Genomic DNA, 20,052 nt, shown 5'->3' with positions numbered 1-20,052 from the left:
CTGAGGAGGGGAGTCGGGCTGGAAGCCAGCAGTGGTTCTCTTTCATTCTTGCTTGCTTGTATCGCTTTCATGCTCTTTTTCTTTCTTTCTTTCTTTTTTTAAATTATACTTTAAGTTCTAGGGTACATGTGCACAACGTGCAGGTTTGTTACATATGTATACATGTGCCATGTTGGTGTGCTGCACCCATTAACTCCTCAGCACCCATCAACTCGTCATTTACATTTTGGGAGAAGATACTGAATAATGCTACAACTAATTCTCCCCAGCATTTTATTTTAGTAGCAAATGTAGTAGCAAATTTCACATGGCTACATTTTTAGTGTCCTTCAATAAAAACCTTAGCATAATTAAATGCAACTCAGTGAAAGCAGCACAGTTAATGTGGAGGTAAATTAACATAGTGCAACTGTTGTAGTTTTTTTTTGATACTGGGATAGAATTAAGTAAGACTGGAATAGGTTCCATATTCCCTAGACTATCTTCCATAAAAGTTACTTCTGTCAGCTGGAAGGCAGAAAGATCAAGGACAACACGTTTGGAAATTGTCCCTCTTTCCACCCCCTCCCCCTCACACTTTTCTCTGTCGCTAACCTTAGAACAAATACGTGCATACCTGGTTTTCAGCCAGTTTTAGGTTTGGTAAAATCTGCACTTGAGCTTTGCCACTAGGAAATAAGACATTTACATGGTAGCGTAAAGGACTGCTGCTTTAGAGGAAGGAAACTGAAAACGAACAACTACACGCATAGGTACACACATGTTAAATATGTACACATGTAAATGTATATGTATATGTGTTTTAGGAAGAACATAGAAAGTAGACCAAAGTAAAGCCTTTATTACTTTCATTCATTACATTCCCTGCCTCCAATAAATACTTGCAAATTCACGGTGATAAAGTAATTGGAAAAGATGGCTTTTTAGACAATTTGTCAAAGAATGTTTTAGTGTATCCAGATCTTAAAATCTCATAATGTTTGCAATGATTAATTTGTTGTGTAATTGTCTTCTTTTGTATCAGGTTGATAAAACAAAGCAAGTGTCCACCTATCAGGAAGTGATTCGTGGAGAGGGGATTTTACCTGATGGTGGGGAATACAAACCCCCTTCTGATTCTTTGAAAAGCAGAGACTATTACACGGATTTCCTAATTACACTGGCTGTGCCCTCGGCAGTAGCACTGGTCCTTTTTCTAATACTTGCTTATATCATGTGCTGCCGACGGGAAGGCGTGTGAGTACTTTAAAACTAATAAGAAAATTAGAGATCCTGCTAAGATAACAACATAGAAGTTTCCATTAAAAGTGAAATTTCATTTTAGTTCATAAAACACTTTGTAAATGAATTGAAATTGTGTCCAAACTGCAATACTTTATTCCTTTAAAATGAACTAAAATAGTTTTGAGTCTAGTAAATCAAGTTAGGGGATATAATAACTTTATTCAAAAATTATTAAGGCTAGATGTAAATTCACACTGGCAAAACAGTCCCAAGAATAATTGAGGCTAGATATTTTGGTTATACAAGTCACCTTGTAATGAGCAGAGACTGCAGAATCTACTGACATAGTAATTGCACTTAAAAAAATTAATCGTGTTAGTTTGACCAGAAGTGATGGTCAAAACTCTTGAAATCATTCTGCCGTCAAACAGGGTAACACAATCTAAATGTATAAAATATATTTTTAAAACCCAACGAAGGAGTAAATTAATGAAAATAAGGTATAATTTGAGTAACAACTCTTCACTTCATGAATAGTTAGTACTTTCAGGACATCTATGTCAATTAAGGTAATCTCCCAAGATTATCTGGAAGTCAGGGCGACAAAGGAAAGGATAAAAATTTAATAAAGCAGCAAGTAACAGACTCTTTCATTTTTACATGTAGCTTGATCTCATTATGTCATAGAGTTTATTTCAATCAAGGCCTTGATTCTTAATCTCCATTTTTTTTCATTTTTCTATGTGTTTCTCATCAGTATTCCATCGCTGTATGTGTACTCATCCAAGTAATGTCATAAACCTGGTGGCAAATGCTGCCTGGTTGCATTTAATAGTAACAATGTCAGCATTTCCACATCATGCAAGATCCCATGAGCATATAGTCTTAATGTTCCAAATATCAATGCTATTATTTAATTCATAAATTTTGTTTTGTTTCTAGGGAAAAGAGAAACATGCAAACACCAGAGTAAGTGTCTTCTTTCCTGTTATTTTCTTCATCATTTTTTCCCACCTCTCAGTTGCCCATCATGCTCCATACATGTGTGTCAAGCTTTTTTTCATTTGTCATCTTTCATAGTTTATTTCATAAATGTGAAAGCTGCTTTCTAAATAGAGATATTTAGGAGGGGTAGAAACTAAAACTAGAAAGGGTTTAATAAGATTATACAGATAAAAATAAAACCTAAAATATTTCAGATTCAGAATATTAACTTACCATTTATACTATGTGGTTTCCAATCTGCATTTCTATAAACCAGAGAACAGATGAAAAGACCTTTCATACAAGTTTTCCAGAATCTACAGTAATAACCTACCATAAAATGAAACTTCTGTGAGTATTTATAAATGCCCCACCAGAAGCAAAAATATAAAAGCTATGGAAGTTTTATCTTAATCATAGAAAATAAATAGAAAACTAGTTTGTTACTTAGGACAGTAATATTAATACAATGCTTCATAGCTTAGTTTAATAAAACATGTATTTTAAAATCAGTTTATAATTTTTAGTTTTGTTACATTAAAAGTATGTGAGATGTATGACTTTCTGAAATAGTTTATTGAATGTCCAAAGTGCAATAATGTCTTGTTATTTTTAAAGATAAAAATACTTCATAACTTTTTCAAATTGATGACCCGTCAGGTTAATATATGATTTTAAATATATGTTGTTTTATTTCTTTTTGACCTAGCATCCAACTGGTTCATCACAGTGCTATTCAGAAATCTACCAAGGAGCTTCGAGACATGTCCAAGAATAGAGAGATAGCATGGCCCCTGTCAACGCTTCCTGTGTTCCACCCTGTGACTGGGGAAATCATACCTCCTTTACACACAGACAACTATGATAGCACAAACATGCCATTGATGCAAACGCAGCAGTAAGTGTCCACTTAGAGCCATAGTTATTAATATACATGTATATTTTTACTAATGTCTGTAAAGAACAGAGCTTTCTGTTGTTGTGTTGTTTGTTTGTTTATAACTGGAAGAGAAAATACCAAAAGGACATTAATTGTGTAAATCCCACCCCTACTGTCCTGACATATACAATACAGTTACTTTTAGGAAATGTGCTTTTTTTCCCCCCACTAATCCAAACAAGACTACATATACCTTAATATTTAAGAAATTGACACTGATACTAAACTCAACATTACATGTTTGCTCAAAGATGAGTTAATTATAAAAAAAGAACCATATCCTAAGCATTTCAAATTGATTATTTTTAGAGATGTTAGAATTATTTGGTTTAAACCTATTAAAATGTTATTACCATAGACCTTTGTAATCTAAATTTTTGCCTCAGAATTAAGGGTGTTTGGGTTGTGTTTTATGATCTGCTTGTATGTCAGAGCAAGCAGTTCCAATTTGGGCTATAAACACCTATTTTATTAGTGCAAACCTTGTCTAGTGCTCTAGGGATCAGGGTTAGAAACCCTGGAAGGACTTTGTAAGCAGTAGGTAAGAGTGAGGGGTGAGGAAATTGTACAGTTGCATTTGGGAGACCATGCTATATAATGCTGTAATGCAGCATTATGCTGCATTCTATATTGCTGATACAATGTAGCCTAGTGGCCACATTTTTATGTAAGGGAATGGTGGGTAAAACTGTTATTTATAAGAACATGTCTCTTTTTTTTCTTTTTCCTTTTTTTTTTTTTTTTTTTTAAGATGGAGTTTTGCTCCTGTTGCCCAGGCTGGAGTGCAATGGCACGATATCAGCTCACTGCAACTTCCGCCTCCCAGGTTCAAGTGATTCTCCTGCCTCAGTCTCCCAAGTAGCTGGAATTACAGGCACCTGCCACCATGCCCAGCTAGTTTTTGTATTTTTAGTAGAGACAGGGTTTCACCATGTTGGCCAGGCTGGTCTTGAAATCCTGACCCAGGTGATCCACCTACCTTGGCCTCCAAAGTACTGGGATTACAGGTGTGAGCCACTGTGCCCGGCCTTTTTTTCGTTTTAACCATATGTTAAAATGAGTTAAATTCAATTGCCCCAAGCACTAGAAGTCACAAAGTTGGCTTTTGAGGTCCTCCTCTTTTTCACTTTACTTTTATAGATGGAATGGCTATACAGAAAAATCTCTCTTACTCTCTCTGTCTCTCTCTTTCTCTCTCACACACACACAGACACATACAAACCCCTTAGGATATAATATTAAAGTGAACACATTTACCTGGGAACTCTACTGGGTACATTTTTCCCATTGAGTGCTTATTTTGTAACCAGGTAGAATGCATGTGGTAATTTGAAGATTAAATAACAATTAATATGAGTAGTATAGACAGACTAGATAAGTTTATCCAGAATACTTTAGAAACCCAAAAGTATTATGAATATTTTTCTAAAGTTCTCTAACATCACTTAGGGTCATACAGACTAAGGTGCCTGTTTATGTGCATGTGTGTGAGAGAGAGTAAGTAATGGGTAGTGGGTAATTTAAGAAATGGGTGAAATTGCATATGTTTACAATTTTAAATTTTGGAAACATTAATACATCAGGGATAGAAATATTAAGGTCTACAAAATTTAGTTGTACTGAATGGAACAGATGGGTTTCTGTGCTCTCTGGTGGTCAGTAGCCCACCTATTATGGGTCATCATAAAATCCAGTTTACCAGGATTAGATACTGATGAGAAAAATTGGTAAAATTTCAAGAATATTGTAATAATTCAGAATTTAACCACCTCTTATCCCGTTTTTAGATGAAAATTATGAAATGGTTTTGTCTTTCATTTTCAAAATGAAAAGAATTTGTACTTATTCTTTAAGGTTATTATTTCTGATATTGTTTACCCTAGCATGCCAGTGAAATGTTGACAGATATCCTTCAAAAATGGAATGGTCAAATACACTTGGAAAAAAGCAGTAGCAATATTGCAAAATTCTAACATGAAACATGAAATCCTGTAGCTAACCAAATTGTTTATGAATGATAAATTCAGTATACTTAGTATGAATGTGAAGATGAAATGCATGCCCTTTTAAGAAGGGTTAATTAATAAGTACAAGGCAGCATTATCCAAGCATATACCTGGTTATTGAGTACTGTAATGTAAAGGTTTTATTTCATTTTTTAAGCTACAACAGTCTTCAGTCCCTTGGTGTGTTGATATACTTTGTGAATCCATAGGAAAAGGTCAGAATAGGTAAATCTTCAAAGAACACAGTTTGAGAAATGCTTCTATTGATAATGCAACAATACTGTAGAATTTTAGAGTAGAAAACTAGTTATAATGAGTAGGAGAACTTGAATATGTTTGTAAATCAGTAAAACTCTATTGATAGTGAAATTCAAGAGAGGAAAAAGGTTGTTGTCATTTTAAGATAACCCTTTCTAACCATATATATTGAAAATAAGAATAGCTCCTTAAAAAGTATTTTGATTCCCGGTGGTTAGAATTTTGCAATGTTGCTACTAATATACAAGCAAAATAAAATTTTCTATCTAGTTTACACCAAATGCATCTTTCTGGTCCTTCCATAACCCCATCAAGACTGTCATTATGTTGATCAGATCTCTCTATTTGCAAATGCAATAGGCTATTATATTGAACTTGCAACAACTTAAAACCATACGTATTTTTAAGTCCAGAAAACCTTCACATTATTCAGATTTCTGCTAATGGAAAAGCTCCATTAACTAGCACTTCTATATAAATAGGGTACATAGATAATTGATGATGTTCACAATGATTATTCTGAGGCACTGCAGGATCATCAAGTGCGTCTGACTCATCAGAGGAAAATTAAATTACATTCGGTGTCGTTTCAGTGTTGAGTGTATATTATCTTTCTTTTATTCTTAGAAATGGATCATATGTGCACAGTCTCTATGGTAACTCCCTATAAGCCAGAATATGTGATTAACCTCATTTTCCAACCATGCCAGCTAATAGGGAATTTATTGTATGGGGTTCATCATAGCTGTCCTTTATGCAAATTCAACTTTTACTTTTTACCAGAAAAACAGCCATGTTTTAAAAGTTTTACTTCAGCACTGAGTAGACACACACAAATATTTTGGTCATTTGGATTGAACTGAATTCTCAAGATTAAAATACGATATTATATTTGGGGAGGCATTACAGTACTCAATAACCAGGTGTATGCTTGGATAATGCTGCCTTGTACTTATTAATTTACCCTTTCTAAAAGGGCATGCATTTCATCTTCACATTCATACTAAGTGTACTGAATTTATCATTCATAAACAGTTTAGCTAGCCAAAGGATTCTGTGTTTATTCTTCAGATTGATACCAGAAATATTCAGACATGGATATGGCTAAAGGTTTATACTGGCTTCTAAGCAAGACTCAATAATATTCAAAGCTTTCTTTCAAAACTGCATAAAACTAGTTTGTTCCTTTAAACAAGTCAATTTACATCAGAGGTATAGAGAATTCACAATGTTAAGTAATGAATGGCTTCCACCATTATCAATTACATGGTAATATTTTCTTTTTGGTAGAATGTTTCACAGAGCTCCAGACTGGCACCATAAATTAGCCAATAAGAAAAAATGTTTAATCATTTGCAGATGATAAATTTGAGACACTGATAAGAGACAAAGTTAAATTAGGTCAGAACTGAGATTAGATTATTTACCTATCCTGATATCTAGGCAGGGATAGATAATGTCAGTCATTGACCTCAGAGAGGTCTCTGATTCAGGTTATAAGCAAAATGAACAAAGAGGCAGTGGAAAGGGAAGCTGGAGCAGAACGTGGAGACGTAGCACATGCCCAGAAATGAGGTGTTTCATTTTGTACTGTGTTTCTTTTGCTTTTCAAATTACAGAGACAATATAAATAGGCTGTTAAAACTATCACATAGTCTAGAAATGTAAGGTCAATTTAATTTGATCTTGGCTAATGTATTTATTCTTTAATAAACTTTTTATTTTGGAATGATTGTAGAGGTACAGGAACGTTACAAAGATAATAGAGAGTTCCCACATACCCCTCAGTCAGTTTCTCCCATTGTTAACATCTTATAGTACCATGGTACATTTGTCACAATGAGGAACCCAGTATTAGTATGTTACTGTTACCTAGACTTCAGACTTTTTTCAGATGTCATTAGTTTTTCCACTAATGTCCTTTCTCTGTTCTAGGATTCCATCTAGGACACAATATTCACTGTGTCTCCTTAGTCTCCTCAGGTCTGGGCATTTTCTTAGACCTTTCTTGCATCCCATGACCTCGACAGTCATGAGGAGCTATAGCCAGGTATTGTGTAGTATGTCCCTCATGCCTTCATAAAGTAAGTTTTTCTGCATCTGTACTTAGTTATCTTTGTAGCCTAGTGAATAAGTGTTGCCATTAATAGCAGGAATAATTTTTCCCCTATAGACATTCGTCTTATTTATTACAATTTATTTCTGGAAATCACATTGTAAAGTAACTCTTAAAAGTAAATTGACTTTGCCAAAGAATCATTGTTGTGATTGGGGTTATGTTTGTAACCAAAGACTTCACATCAAAAATCTATTACATATTTGACCAGTGTATCTCGATGATTGCCTTTTGTAAATATTTAAATGAAAAAAATTTAATTCCAAGTAATAAAATTTTAGGTCATCAAAGGAATGTCAAGAGAGAGTCTAGCCTTGTTCCCAAACCACGTTGTGTCAGGATCACTGTAGAGCGTTTATAGTACACATTCTGGGGCTCTGAGTATGGGAATTTGGAGTCTGGTGGGCGTGTGTGTTATGGTAGATCTCTTGCAGAGAGCTTCTCAACAAAGGTTGAGAATTCCTGGCTTAATAATCAAAGGACTTAAGTTTCAGGATCGGAAAATCCAGAGCTCTGGTATTTCTGGTTGGGCCCGTGAGTAAGAAAGGTTGTTATTCACATTCCTCTACATGGAGTTTTAAAAGGGGAACAGTTTTTCCTGATTTCCCCATGTGAAACTGAAAGAAAAGCAGTCTATGCACATTGTCTAGGAGGTTGGAGCTGTTTGGGAGTTTATACTTCTCAGCCTCTATACTCTTCCACACCTCCCTAAACTGCCTGAGGAAAATGGTGTGGAGAGGTTGAGAGATGAGAGCTAATCAGAAAACAGTGCCTGGAACAGCTAAAATCCATTGAAAAAATGTTATTTTGTAGTCTTATGCTTGGGGAAAGGGGCATTGACTGGAGGATCCCAAATATTTGATTTTCTAAAAAATAACTTATTATATTAAATTTGTAGTGAGGTATGCTGTCTTTTGGGGAAAGATCTGCCTCTTCACTATTCTTTTCTTATGCCAACATCAATACCAATTGATTTTTTTGGAGTAGTAGGCATCTTCATGAGGCCCCCTTAGGTAATGAATAATTGGGGACAGTACTCCACACATTTTTCAGGAAGATACTAATTTGCTACACAAAAATTTTCCTTATTCATTATTCTAAACATAATTCCTAATCCAGGATAATTGGGTCTCTCTCAAAACAGGAGATAGGTTGTACTTAATCTTTTGAAAATTAACAAGTATAAAAGTAGAATTAAGTCTTCTAATTGAAGACAGTATCTAATAATTTTAGCTTTTATTTAAATATTTTTCCATTTGTCCTGCTTCTGGTCACAGTGACAACTAACTTTATGGTAAAAGTCCATAAATAAAAATTAAGTTTTAATAAAAGTTAATATCAGTTGAAGACAATGTTTCAGGGGACTAAGATTATGGTATCCTATTGAGAAGTATCAAGCAGCCAAGAATATTTCAGAGCCATTGATTTCCAAAAATACATAACTATTTCTTATTGTTAAATGATGCCACCATACTAACTGAAAAGTGAAATGTTTTGTATTTCACACAACTAATGTCATTTTCTTTCAACTCTGGCATGGATTCTGTGACTTTATGCAAATCATTTTGCTTTTTAGTCTGAAACAAGTAGCAATATAATCAGTTGATAATCATCAACTTTACTCACTGAATTACTGTATAGGGTATCCAAGAATGTCAAATTACTTTAAAATGGTTGTACAAATAAGAAATAATTGTGTACTGCCCCAAATCACTTATTTATTAATTTGCAAGTTATTACTCTTGCATTCTTAAAGAATGAAGTTTGTGCAATGACTGATTTACACAATTTTCTATTTAAATGCATGAAATTAATGAAAACAAAATGAGAAAATAATTAATGCTAATAATTTAGAGAGTTACAGTTTTCTTAAATTTCTACATAATACAGTTTATACGTAATAACTTTTCACTTAGTCTAATAATCATTAAATTGTTTTATGACTTTATTAAGGTCCTTTCTTGGAAGGATTATAGGGCCTCTATTTGAAGTCGACGCCCCCTCCTGTATAATTGCCTTTAGCAGCCTGCTCTCACCAAAGATGAGAATTCGCCACTTTCTTCCTGCATTCTCTGCATCTTAACTAGCAGAGTTGGGATTGTAGGCATTTTTCCAGTATGCCTGAAGCAGTGCTGTTATGAAGTATGTCCCTTCAACTCTTAAATGGAATACACAGTTTTAAATATGCCCATCATAGATGTATTCACACTTTAATACTTACAGGTTCGCATGTAGTTACAAGTTTGGGAAGCCACAAAAACAGAGCTACGTGCACACATCTTGGAGACTCAAGGGTCTCCTTCAAAACAGGAGATAGGTGTACCCAATCAGGGGAAGTTGAATCTCAGAACTTTTTTGGTTGAGCACCTTTTTGCACACATAAGCACTTTTAATATAACTCATCTAAGTTTCCTTTGAAATTGCAAGGAGTGCATGTGCATTATTCAAACACAACCACTTAGAACACACACTATGGATACTTTTCAGTCCCTAAATCAATGTAAGACATACAGTTGCTTTCTTACGCATCTTCTCCAAATTTCTTGCTAGTTTGTGTGTGGCATTTTTCTCAACCAGCCATCTCTTTTCACCTAGCCCAGCCCATTGTGATTTAGAAAGTTTAGCAATGTAGCAAAAGAGGAAAAAACAGAGACTAGAGAAGAAACGACAAGGCATAGGTTGACTTTGATCAGTGGTTTTCAAGCTAAATTCCACAGAAAGGTCAGTTGGGAGGGCCAACAAGAGAAGTAGGGGGCATCCAACAACCTCATCCAAATGCTGATTTTGAATTTGGAGGATCCTTAATCTAGTGCTTTTGGAAAACATGTGTCTTTTTTTTACTAACCACTACCTATGTTAGAACACCTACATTCTATACTTTCTTTTGTATTTTGTCGAAATGTGTTGATTCAATCTGCTAACAGGCTAGGTAGAGCTACAGATGGTAAGGAATGAGGAAGTGCTTGTGTGTGGTGTGTGCCTATGTGTAGAGGGTGCACTGTATTCGTTCTGAGTGTAGAATAGACCCAGATCAGTTATACCTGAGTAGATAAAGTAAAACACATCCTCCCACCCTGTGCCAGATACCCATCTAATTGCATTTTGACTTCTGTAGTAAAGATGTTTGCCTTGCCATCTTTAAATGTAGAACTTATTCCCTCTTCGTAGTTTATAAATTGATCTTTCTACTTTTGTGACCAAAATCAATATAAATACATAGTGTGAAATTCTGAAAGAACAAACAAGCTAAAAAAGAAATACTCCTCTAGCCTACACAAGGATAAGGCTGATAAGTAACAATAAAAAAGAATATAATCATTGGGATGAATTATTAAGTAACTTCCTCAAATTGTGTTAGAGTTTATTATTTCCTTAGTAATATCTTTAAAGTGGAACTGAAACATTGAAAAAAAATCGCTCAAAGGTGTTAACTATAGATTAAATTAAGAGTTTAAACAGAATTTAACTAGCACGTACTGTTTTCCACTTTAGATTGTTGTATCTGGAACATAATATTTGCCTGGCTGAAATAATATCAATGGTTTTCAAACTGTTTCTTACAGATTTCTTAGAATTGCTGCAGGGGCCAGCATGAGGGACAAAGAAAACAAAGCGGACAGGATTCCTAACTCCCTTGTTTCAACCCAGGCAACCTCACATTTATCTCTTTTGTACATCACAGTTCTGCTTAGGGTTTCAATTAAGAGAAATCCCAGTGCTAAAGAGAAAACAAAAAACTTTGAAAATCCCCAGCATGGATCAAACTTTATTACAAAGGACTGACTCTTAGAGTTTCTTCCATACAGAACCTAAATTGTACATTTTCATAAACTAATTTTAATATCAAAATGTGAAACTAAATCTGTAAGTTAATAAATGTGTATACTTTATAATGCTTACTGCTGAGGATACTAAACAAAATATGATAGTTCTTACTGTTAATATATTTTAGGACAATTAAATATTAGTACAGAGAATACAATGACAATCAGCATGTGAATGAAAGCATGCTAAATGGTAACCTAATTGTGGGTTGCTTAGAGAGTAAGGATGCATAGGGAGGTGGTTCTTGAGATTTTTTAAATTAAAAATAATACATTAAAAATTTTAATAACATTTCTTATGGGAATTTTTAAATTATAAGAGTAATACCTGTATGCTGTAACAAGTTCTGAGTTGAGTTTGCAAGGACAAATGGGAGCTGATTGGGTACAGGACATGGTAGTAGCCATGGTGGTTGGTTGTCGGCTTCAAGCAGACATGGGGCACTCCATGTAGGAGCGAGATCTATTGTGGCTTTCCAGGCCACATTAAGAAATCTGAAATTTAATCTGCAGATAGATACAAGGAAATACTTAAATGTGTGTTATTTAAATGACATAATAGATTTGTGTCTTAGAACACTGGTCCCCAACTTTTGGCACCAGGAACTGGTTTCATATCAGACCAGGTGTGGGGGATGGTTTGGGGTGATCCAAGGGCATTGCATTTATTATGCACTTTATTTCTATTATTATTACATTGTAATATATAATGAAATATTATATAACTCACCATAATGTAGAATCAGTGGGAGTCCTGAGCTTGTTTTCCTGCAACTAGACAGTACCATCAGGGGGTAATGGGGAACAGTGACAGATCATCAGGCATTAGATTCTCATAAGGAGTGCACAACCTAGATCCCTTGCATACACAGTTCACAATAGGGTTCACGCTCCTATGACAGTCTACTACTGACACTGATCTGACAGGAGGCGGAGCCCAGGTGGTAATGCGAGTGATGAGGAGCAGCTGTAAATACAGATGAGACTTCGCTGGCTCACTTGCCACTCACCTCCTGCTGTGGAGCCCAGTTCCATGGCCCAGGGGTTGGGGACCCCTGTCTTAGAAGAGCATTCTGACAGCAATGTGCAGAGTGGATTATAAGGGGACAAGAATGTAAATGAGGAAACAAGTCAACCCTCTTACAAGGATCCAAGTGAGAAATGATGATGGCTTCAACCAAGTTAGCAATGGAGATGGGGAAGAATGGGCCAGATCCAAATAAGACGAAAAGAAATGTCAGAAGTCCCTAAGTGGTTGGATGTGGAGACTGAAGGAGAGGGAAGGAACAAGGATGACTTCTGCATTCTGCCAATGCATCTGGATGCATGCCTGACATGAAGATAAAAGAGCACAGATGTTTGGGATAGTGAATGAAGGTGGTTATATATGTTGTTCCATGAAAATATGTGAGCATGTGTATATCTTCTAGGCCTGGATCTGAAAGTGTATAGGTTAAGAGCACAAGCCACTGTGTTCATATCTTAGCTACCATGTCCTAGCTATGTAGCCTTGGATCTCCAAGGCTATTTCTTCACCCCTAAAATGGGAAAAACATTAACACCTACCTCTTAGGGTTGTTGTGAGGTACTTTAGAGTATAGCCTGTAGTAAAAATTTCATGCATGTTATCAAATATTGTTAATTTTTATCTTCCTCAGACCTCAGTTTCCTCATCTGTAAGCTCATGAAAGGGGAGGGGAATTGTGCTGGATTACATGACTGGGGTCAGTTACCAATAAAGTTTTTCATTCTAGTATGTCTGCTGTCTATTTACAAGTGTGTAAACAAACAGTTTTACTCAAAAATGTTCATCATTTCTAGGAACTTGCCACATCAGACTCAGATTCCCCAACAGCAGACTACAGGTGAGTGCTAAGAATAATAAATTGATGTTTATGAATGAATCTACAGATTAAAAGATAATTATGGCACTATATAATTTATGAAGCTTTAGCTTCACCAAATAAGGCAAAACACTTGTGTCATTCCTTAATCAGACTTAAAACCTCAGAATAATGGCTTAGATTATTACATAGATTGGCATCAGAATGATAAACACAGGGTAAATGATCTTAGAGCAAAAGCATCCATGGAGGTCCTGTCTAATTAAGGAAGACTGAATAAAACCCCTTCCTTCAGTGAAGCTCTCTATTCTTCCCCTTGGTATGAAAGATTCTTAGCTTGGATGCATCTAGGATTTGTCTCAGTAAGTGAGCAGCTTGAAACTGACTCTTACAAAAGAAAACCATTGTGACAAATCACTGAGGCTTCAGGGGGATAAATGAGAAATGGCTGGCCTGGTTTTAAAGCCGCTTTAAAAAGCTGTTATAACATGACCAGTGACAACAAGATGGCAGACAATTCTCCTTGGACTATTCTATTTCCCTAAGACTTGCTTTCTTTATTTCTTTCAAGTGTCCCTAAAAATTTTCCACAGCCAATTACTTCATTCATCTCTATACTGAGTAGATAACTTATTCATGATTGTCTTCTAATTAGTGGTTGATTCCTAGTTCTAATTGCCAGGCAACCATTAATGCCTTTGTAGCTCTTTTGGAAAAGCAAGAGAAGTTTTAAAAATGTAAGTTGGGTGTGGAATTCTGAGTATGAATGGTGGCATTGTGGTAGGGAAACTGTTAAAGTAAATCTCTTAAAAACTTCAGGCACATACAGAAATGTATTGGATGTTTTCATTCAGAAATTATCTTCTCTATTACTGCTTTCGTGAATTTAAGGAGATTTTCGTTTGACAACTTTTCAAAGATTTGAGGCAAGTATAATGAAATTGTTCATCAGATTTTAATTACAAGATAATGTTTATCAGAATTTTCCATACAATTTTGATTACTTGTTTTAATTAAATGCTAACACGTTTCAACAAGACTGTTCAATATATTGATGTGTTGGTGCTACTTTGTAAGCATTCAGGAGATTGATGAAGGAACAAACTTTGTTATAAAAATGAGTAACCTAAAGAGAGAAAAAAGATAAATGAATCCCTACTACCACTAATTTCATGGTTATTTTTTTAAAGAGGAAAATTTCTAAAAGAATACTTCTACGATAGAAATGATAGAACTTCTTTGTTATTAACCTTGTAGCTTCCATCTCTCCTACGATGTCTATCTTCTGATTCTTAATTATTTCAGGCAGGGAGTGAGTAGGAAGGAGGCAATTTCTAGAAAAATAGTAAATATTTATTTTGAGTATTTAAAAATCCAGATTTTACTTACCCACTAGGAGAATTAGGAAACTTGAGTAGATGATATTAGAGCAATTTGTTTAGTAGTCACATAGATATTTTACCAAGTGCTCTTGTTAACTTGCTACATTTTAGTAATACAGAGCATTTCCAAATACAAGGACAATTTATGCCTAAACAAATATAAGAGCCAAAGAGTTTTCCTAGGGGATTTTAAGGTTGTTTAACCCAATTTATAAAATTATTTTTCTGAAACAGATTTTAGGGAGCAGGTATTTTGCTTGAGTCAAGAAAGTTTTGTTCTCCTTTTTAGTTAACACTAGAGCCTATTACCTTGTTTTCTTACATTTTCCTGCAATTTGGATCATACTATTGACTAAAGTACACTATCTCCTCTTGGTTGTTTTGTTGTTATTGTTGTTTTTTCAGTGAGTCCCCAAATATCTTAAGTGCCAAAGGGAGAGAGACCACCCTAGCATTTTTTTTATAATTATGAAAGATTGGTGTGTTTGTGCTTCTGGTACATTTAAAGCTAAATGGAGGCCAGGTGCAGTGGCCCACGCCTGTAATCCCAGCATTTTGGGAGTCCAAGGCAGGTGATCACCTGAGGTCAGGAGTTTGAGACCAGCCTGGCCGACATGACGAAGCCCCGTCGCTACTAAAAAAATAGAAAAATTAGCTGGGCATGGTGGCATACACCTGTAATCCCAGCTATTTGGGAGGCTGAGGCAGAAAAATCACTTGAACCCAGGAGGTGGAGGTTGCAGTGAGCTGGGATCGCACCATTGTACTCTAGCCTGGGCAACAGAGTCAGACTCTGGATTTAAAAAAACAAACAAACAAAAATCTAAATGGAGGCATGCCTCCTGGAGAGAAGGGCTAATGGGCAGTTTACATTCCTTATTTCCATTCTGTTCATTTAAATGAAAAACTTTATTTCTCAATTTCTAAATTATTCTATCTGCAAATGCATGGATTCAGTGCTGTTTATATATTTTTTTGAGTACAGCAGCTTTTCTTTTCTTTTACCCTGATTATCCTAATACTGCAAAGAGGCAGCTACATTTATGCGATTGTCATGAAACAGTAACTGGAGTTTTCCAAGTACCATAGAACATTATGTGCGTGTCAGTTTTCTTTATGAAGGTAATTTAGGCACAAGAGTTTGCATCTTGGATATCAAGTAATTTTATTTGTAGCTACCTATATGGAATTTATCAGGGGAAAGTATATCTTGAAGTTTTTTTTTTTTTTTTTTTTTTCATTTAGTTACTTGTTTTCTTTTAAATTCCCATCAAAGCTTTAAGAAATGAACTAGCTGCTGGTGTTGTACTCCTGGACTTGAGCACTAGCCGGGATAATAGAGCAGTTAAAAGCTGACAATCGCACTAACTTTTGGACTAGGCCCAAACCATTAGGTTTGATGCCCCTTCAGGTTTTCTCATTTTCTCTGCCCTACCAGCCCACATGATATTTTTTTAAAAGCCACGATTAAAAGGTACAGTTATATATCCTGCAATCAACCTCATTCTTTTTGTTTATTGTGGGAGGAATTTTCAGACTGTTCCTTTTGGGAAATACAAAATATTATAGCCTTGGTCCAAGAAGGAGAAGACTAATTTAGAATTTTTTCTTTCGCTTTCTGTTTTTTAAAAAAACGAAATACAGTATTAAGAAGATGGAAACTGTCTCCTTGCCATAATTTGCTTTGCTCAAAATCTAAAAGTATACATGCCCTGACTAACTCCTGCCCATATTCATTCTTACACATTGCAGGTAAATGGTATCCCTGAAGAAAGAAAACTGACTGAAGCAATGAATTTATAATCAGACAATATGGCAGTTCTATCACATTTCTTTTCTCTTCCAATAATGCATGAGCTTTTCTGGCATACATTGTGCATGTTGGCAGTATTAAGTGTATCACCAAATAATACAACATAACTTTCATTTTACTAATGTATTTTTTTTTGTACTTAAAGCATTTTTGACAATTTGTAAAACATTGATGACTTTATATTTGTTACAATAAAAGTTGATCTTTAAAATAAACATTATTAATGAAGCCTAATGACTGGTGAAATTTACTTCAATAAAGTATTTGCTTCCTATTTAGTAGAAATCTTTTAATTGCTAGAAACAGGTTTATGTGTTCATTCTCATTCCACAAGACTTTATTTAATGCTTCCTATAAATATACAAAATGCCTGTGCCTCCGTGTTCCAGTTGAGCAACCCATTTAAATAATACTTTAACTCTTGTGGCCTGTAAATCCTGTTGTTTTATATACCACTTGGAGTGTTTTTGAATAAACCTAGTTTTATGGATTGTGAAACTGATGACACCCAATTCATGCAGGGCAGCCCAGGTTGCATACTTACCTGACTTCATAATCAGATATTTGGTTGTTTTTTTTTTTTTCTTTAGCTACACCTACTGGAATGGGAGGATATTTGGATCTAGAAGCAAGACAGGAGCTGTTACACAAAAAGAGAATAGTTACTGCTAATGTGACATCAGTTAGCTCCAAATCCCCAGAGTACTTTACATAACTCCTTTATGTTCAAGTCTCTATAGCTTTGGTCAGTTTCATGCATCTTGGATACTATTGGATCAGTGTGGCTATCATGTCACCTGGCAGGGCAGCTTTCCTTGCAGACTGGACTAGCTGGAAACCTTCTCTTAATCTACTCTGGGAAAATTTTTGTGTCACCTATTAGGTGGCCAGAGGTCACACAAACTCCAAAATCCAGAAAGATTCCCTGTTAATGTTAGGTACCGTAACTTGTTTTCCACTTAGGGAGAATACTCTGTCACATCATTGACATTAGAACCTCCCTCTTCTTTCTAGGACAGAGGATGTAGGTTCTCTTATTTCTTAAAGATGTATCTCTTACTCTAATTTCTTCCTAAGTTAACTAGGGCATTGCCACTTGCTGTTCTACAGGAGTAATCAGCTTGAGGTTGTAAATGTATTGCAACAGAGTCATGGCCTAGGAGGAATGCAGTGTTGTCAAGGCTCCAGAGGACCAGATTTTGGCACAGAACGCAGAGTAAACAAACTGTTGCTACTGCCAGGTGAAATCAAATTGCTCCTAATAGTCCCAGTGAGCAGGAACAAAGTAATGCACGATCAACATATCATGGACTACAGATCAGAAATCAGGAACTTTATTCATCTATTCTAGTAAAGAAGCCATTTGGAGATTGCAAAGTGCAGTTGGAGTTAGAATTGGTTTTTACACTGACCATATTGAGATACTGAATGGGGACAGAAATCACTGGCCAGCATCTTACAAATATTTAATAATAGCTTTAATTACTGCAGTTCCCCGTGAAAAAGTGATCTTGCTTCTGACTTAATATTTTGGTGGGGAAAAGAGTACAAATAATTTCCCCTTGGTTGATGCTACCCTAATAGTCCTTAAGGACTATTAAGGGTTTTTGTGTTTTGTTTCGTTTTCGAAATGAGGATTCTGCCACATGCTGAGGATTTCTATCCCAACTATACTCTCCTAGTGGGCAAAAGACTATATGGTAAGTTTTGGGTCCTGATGGTAAACTTAAAACACCTTTCCAGTTAGCCAGCATAATCCCTTGCCCTAAAATACTGACCAGAGTGGTTCTCTACATTTTTAGGAATCCAAGTAAACTCAGATTTAGATTCCAAATATCCCCTAAAAGTTAGTGACTTTTCCACCCTCCAAGGTATATTTACCCATATACATGACAGCCTCTCTTTGAGGAAGGTCTAGGTTCAATTTCCACATGGTGTGTACCTGAGGTTACAAGATTTGCCATCATTTCACAGGTTCCATGTCTATAAACTGGTTCTTTAGAATTGACTAAGGGACCATGATTCTTTCGAACACTGACTTTAGTAAGGCCTTCTCCCACCAAACTTGTGTGTTTATTTCTATCCCCCTTCAGCACTTACTTGGAGGCTACATCAGTAATGGTACTGGGCAGTGCAATAAGGAATTGTTGATCTTTAGACACAAGTGCCAATGGCAGTAATGAAACTGAAAGCCCCTAAACATTTATTTAGGTCAAAATATGCATTAAAAATTCACATCTGTAAGTCTACACTGATGACAGAAAAGAGCACTAAGTAAAGCTATTAAGGCTAAATTTGAGGCTAAGAGAATACTTAGAAAAAATTAAATAGAAAATAACATCAAGGTCAGTGCCTCCAAGTACATACATAGCAAATAGGTGAGGTGAGTGACCCTTGGGATCAATGGTCCAAGATCTGAGCTATTCTCACGTCTTGACCATACCAATTAAGGATGAATAAAAGCCTTCAAGCAAGCCATCCTAAAATAGGGCAGCTTCAAAAAATTTGCATTTCAGAATTTCCTGTGAAACACCCCTACCATTAGATTACTTACTGAATGCCTAATATGTTACTGTAAGTCAGAGAGTGTTCTAAGATGTAGTCGTGAGCCATATTAGACATAGGCTTGTTCTCAAGGAGTTTACATTCTACTGGAAAAGACAGATATTAATTAAGTCATTGTACAAATAAATGTCAACCTGTAATAGTGTGATAAATGCTATGAGGGAAAGTAATTGATGTGATAAAAGTTTATCACAGCAAGACTTGACCTAGTCAGCAAGGTCAGAGAAGCTTCCCTAAAGTTTGGTTGATACCAAAAGAATGAGTAGTAAATGCTAAGATGAAAAGAAACTATCAACAGAGTAAACAGACAACCTACAGAATGGGAGAAAATTTTTGCAATCTATACATCTGACAAAGGTCTAGTATTCAGCATCTATAAGGAACTTAAACAAATTTACTAGGAAAAAAAAACATGAAAAAGTGGGCAAAGGACATGAAGAGACAATTGTCGAAAGATGACATACATGTAGCCAACAAACATATGAAAAAAAGCTGGCCAGGTGCAGTGGCTCACGCCTGTAATCGCAGCAGTTTGGGAGGCCGAGGCGGGCAGGTCACTTGAGGGGTAGTCAGGAGCTCAAGACCAGCCTGGCCAACATGGTAAAACCCCATCTCTACTGAAAATACAAAAATTAGCTGGCCATGGTGGTGGGCACCTGTAATCCAAGCTACGTGGGAGGCTGAGGCAAGAGAATCATTTAGACCCAGGAGGTGGAAGTTGCAGTGAGCCGAGATCACACCACTGCACTCCAGTCTGGGAGACACAGCAAGAAAAGCTCAACATCACTGATCATTAGAGAAATGCAAATCAAAACCACAATGAGATACCATCTCGCACCAGTCAGAATGGCTATTATTTTAAAAAAAAAAAAAAAAAGTAAAAAAGTAACAGATGCTGGCAAGGTTGTGGAGAAATAAGAATGCTTTTACACTGTTGGTGTGAGTATAAATCAGTTCAACCATTGTGAAAGACACTGTGGTGGTTCCTCAAAGACCTAAAGACAGAAATACAATCCCACTGCTGGGTATATATGCAAAGGAGTATAAATTATTCTATTATAAAGATACATGCACATGTATGTTCACTGCAGCACTA

The 20,052-nt window shown here is 35.7% G+C and overlaps 1 protein-coding gene across 6 annotated transcripts in view; it reads left to right on the top strand.

Moving 5' to 3' along the window:
• Positions 1 to 16,625, top strand: part of SGCE (sarcoglycan, epsilon) — a 72,841-nt gene extending 56,216 nt beyond the window's left edge. For 2 of the 6 annotated variants that reach the window (XM_011974679.1, XM_011974678.1), the window contains 5 exons: positions 1,025 to 1,236; positions 2,167 to 2,193; positions 2,918 to 3,106; positions 13,174 to 13,217; positions 16,331 to 16,625. In XM_011974679.1, the coding sequence (XP_011830069.1) occupies positions 1,025 to 1,236; positions 2,167 to 2,193; positions 2,918 to 3,106; positions 13,174 to 13,217; positions 16,331 to 16,347 (489 nt within the window). In that variant the 3' untranslated portion in view covers positions 16,348 to 16,625. Of the gene's footprint in view, positions 1 to 1,024; positions 1,237 to 2,166; positions 2,194 to 2,917; positions 3,107 to 3,899; positions 3,975 to 13,173; positions 13,940 to 14,087; positions 14,123 to 16,330 lie in introns of those variants that run through there. The other 4 variants (XM_011974676.1, XM_011974674.1, XM_011974677.1 and 1 more) reach the window with 4 other exon arrangements.
• The last annotated feature ends 3,427 nt before the right edge of the window (positions 16,626 to 20,052 follow it).

This window comes from Mandrillus leucophaeus, unplaced genomic scaffold, assembly GCF_000951045.1.
Source record: "Mandrillus leucophaeus isolate KB7577 unplaced genomic scaffold, Mleu.le_1.0 Scaffold148, whole genome shotgun sequence".
In the NCBI taxonomy this organism is placed as follows: domain Eukaryota; kingdom Metazoa; phylum Chordata; class Mammalia; order Primates; family Cercopithecidae; genus Mandrillus; species Mandrillus leucophaeus.
Note: the sequence above shows the minus strand (reverse complement) of the source record. Positions and strands in the feature narration are given on the sequence as shown.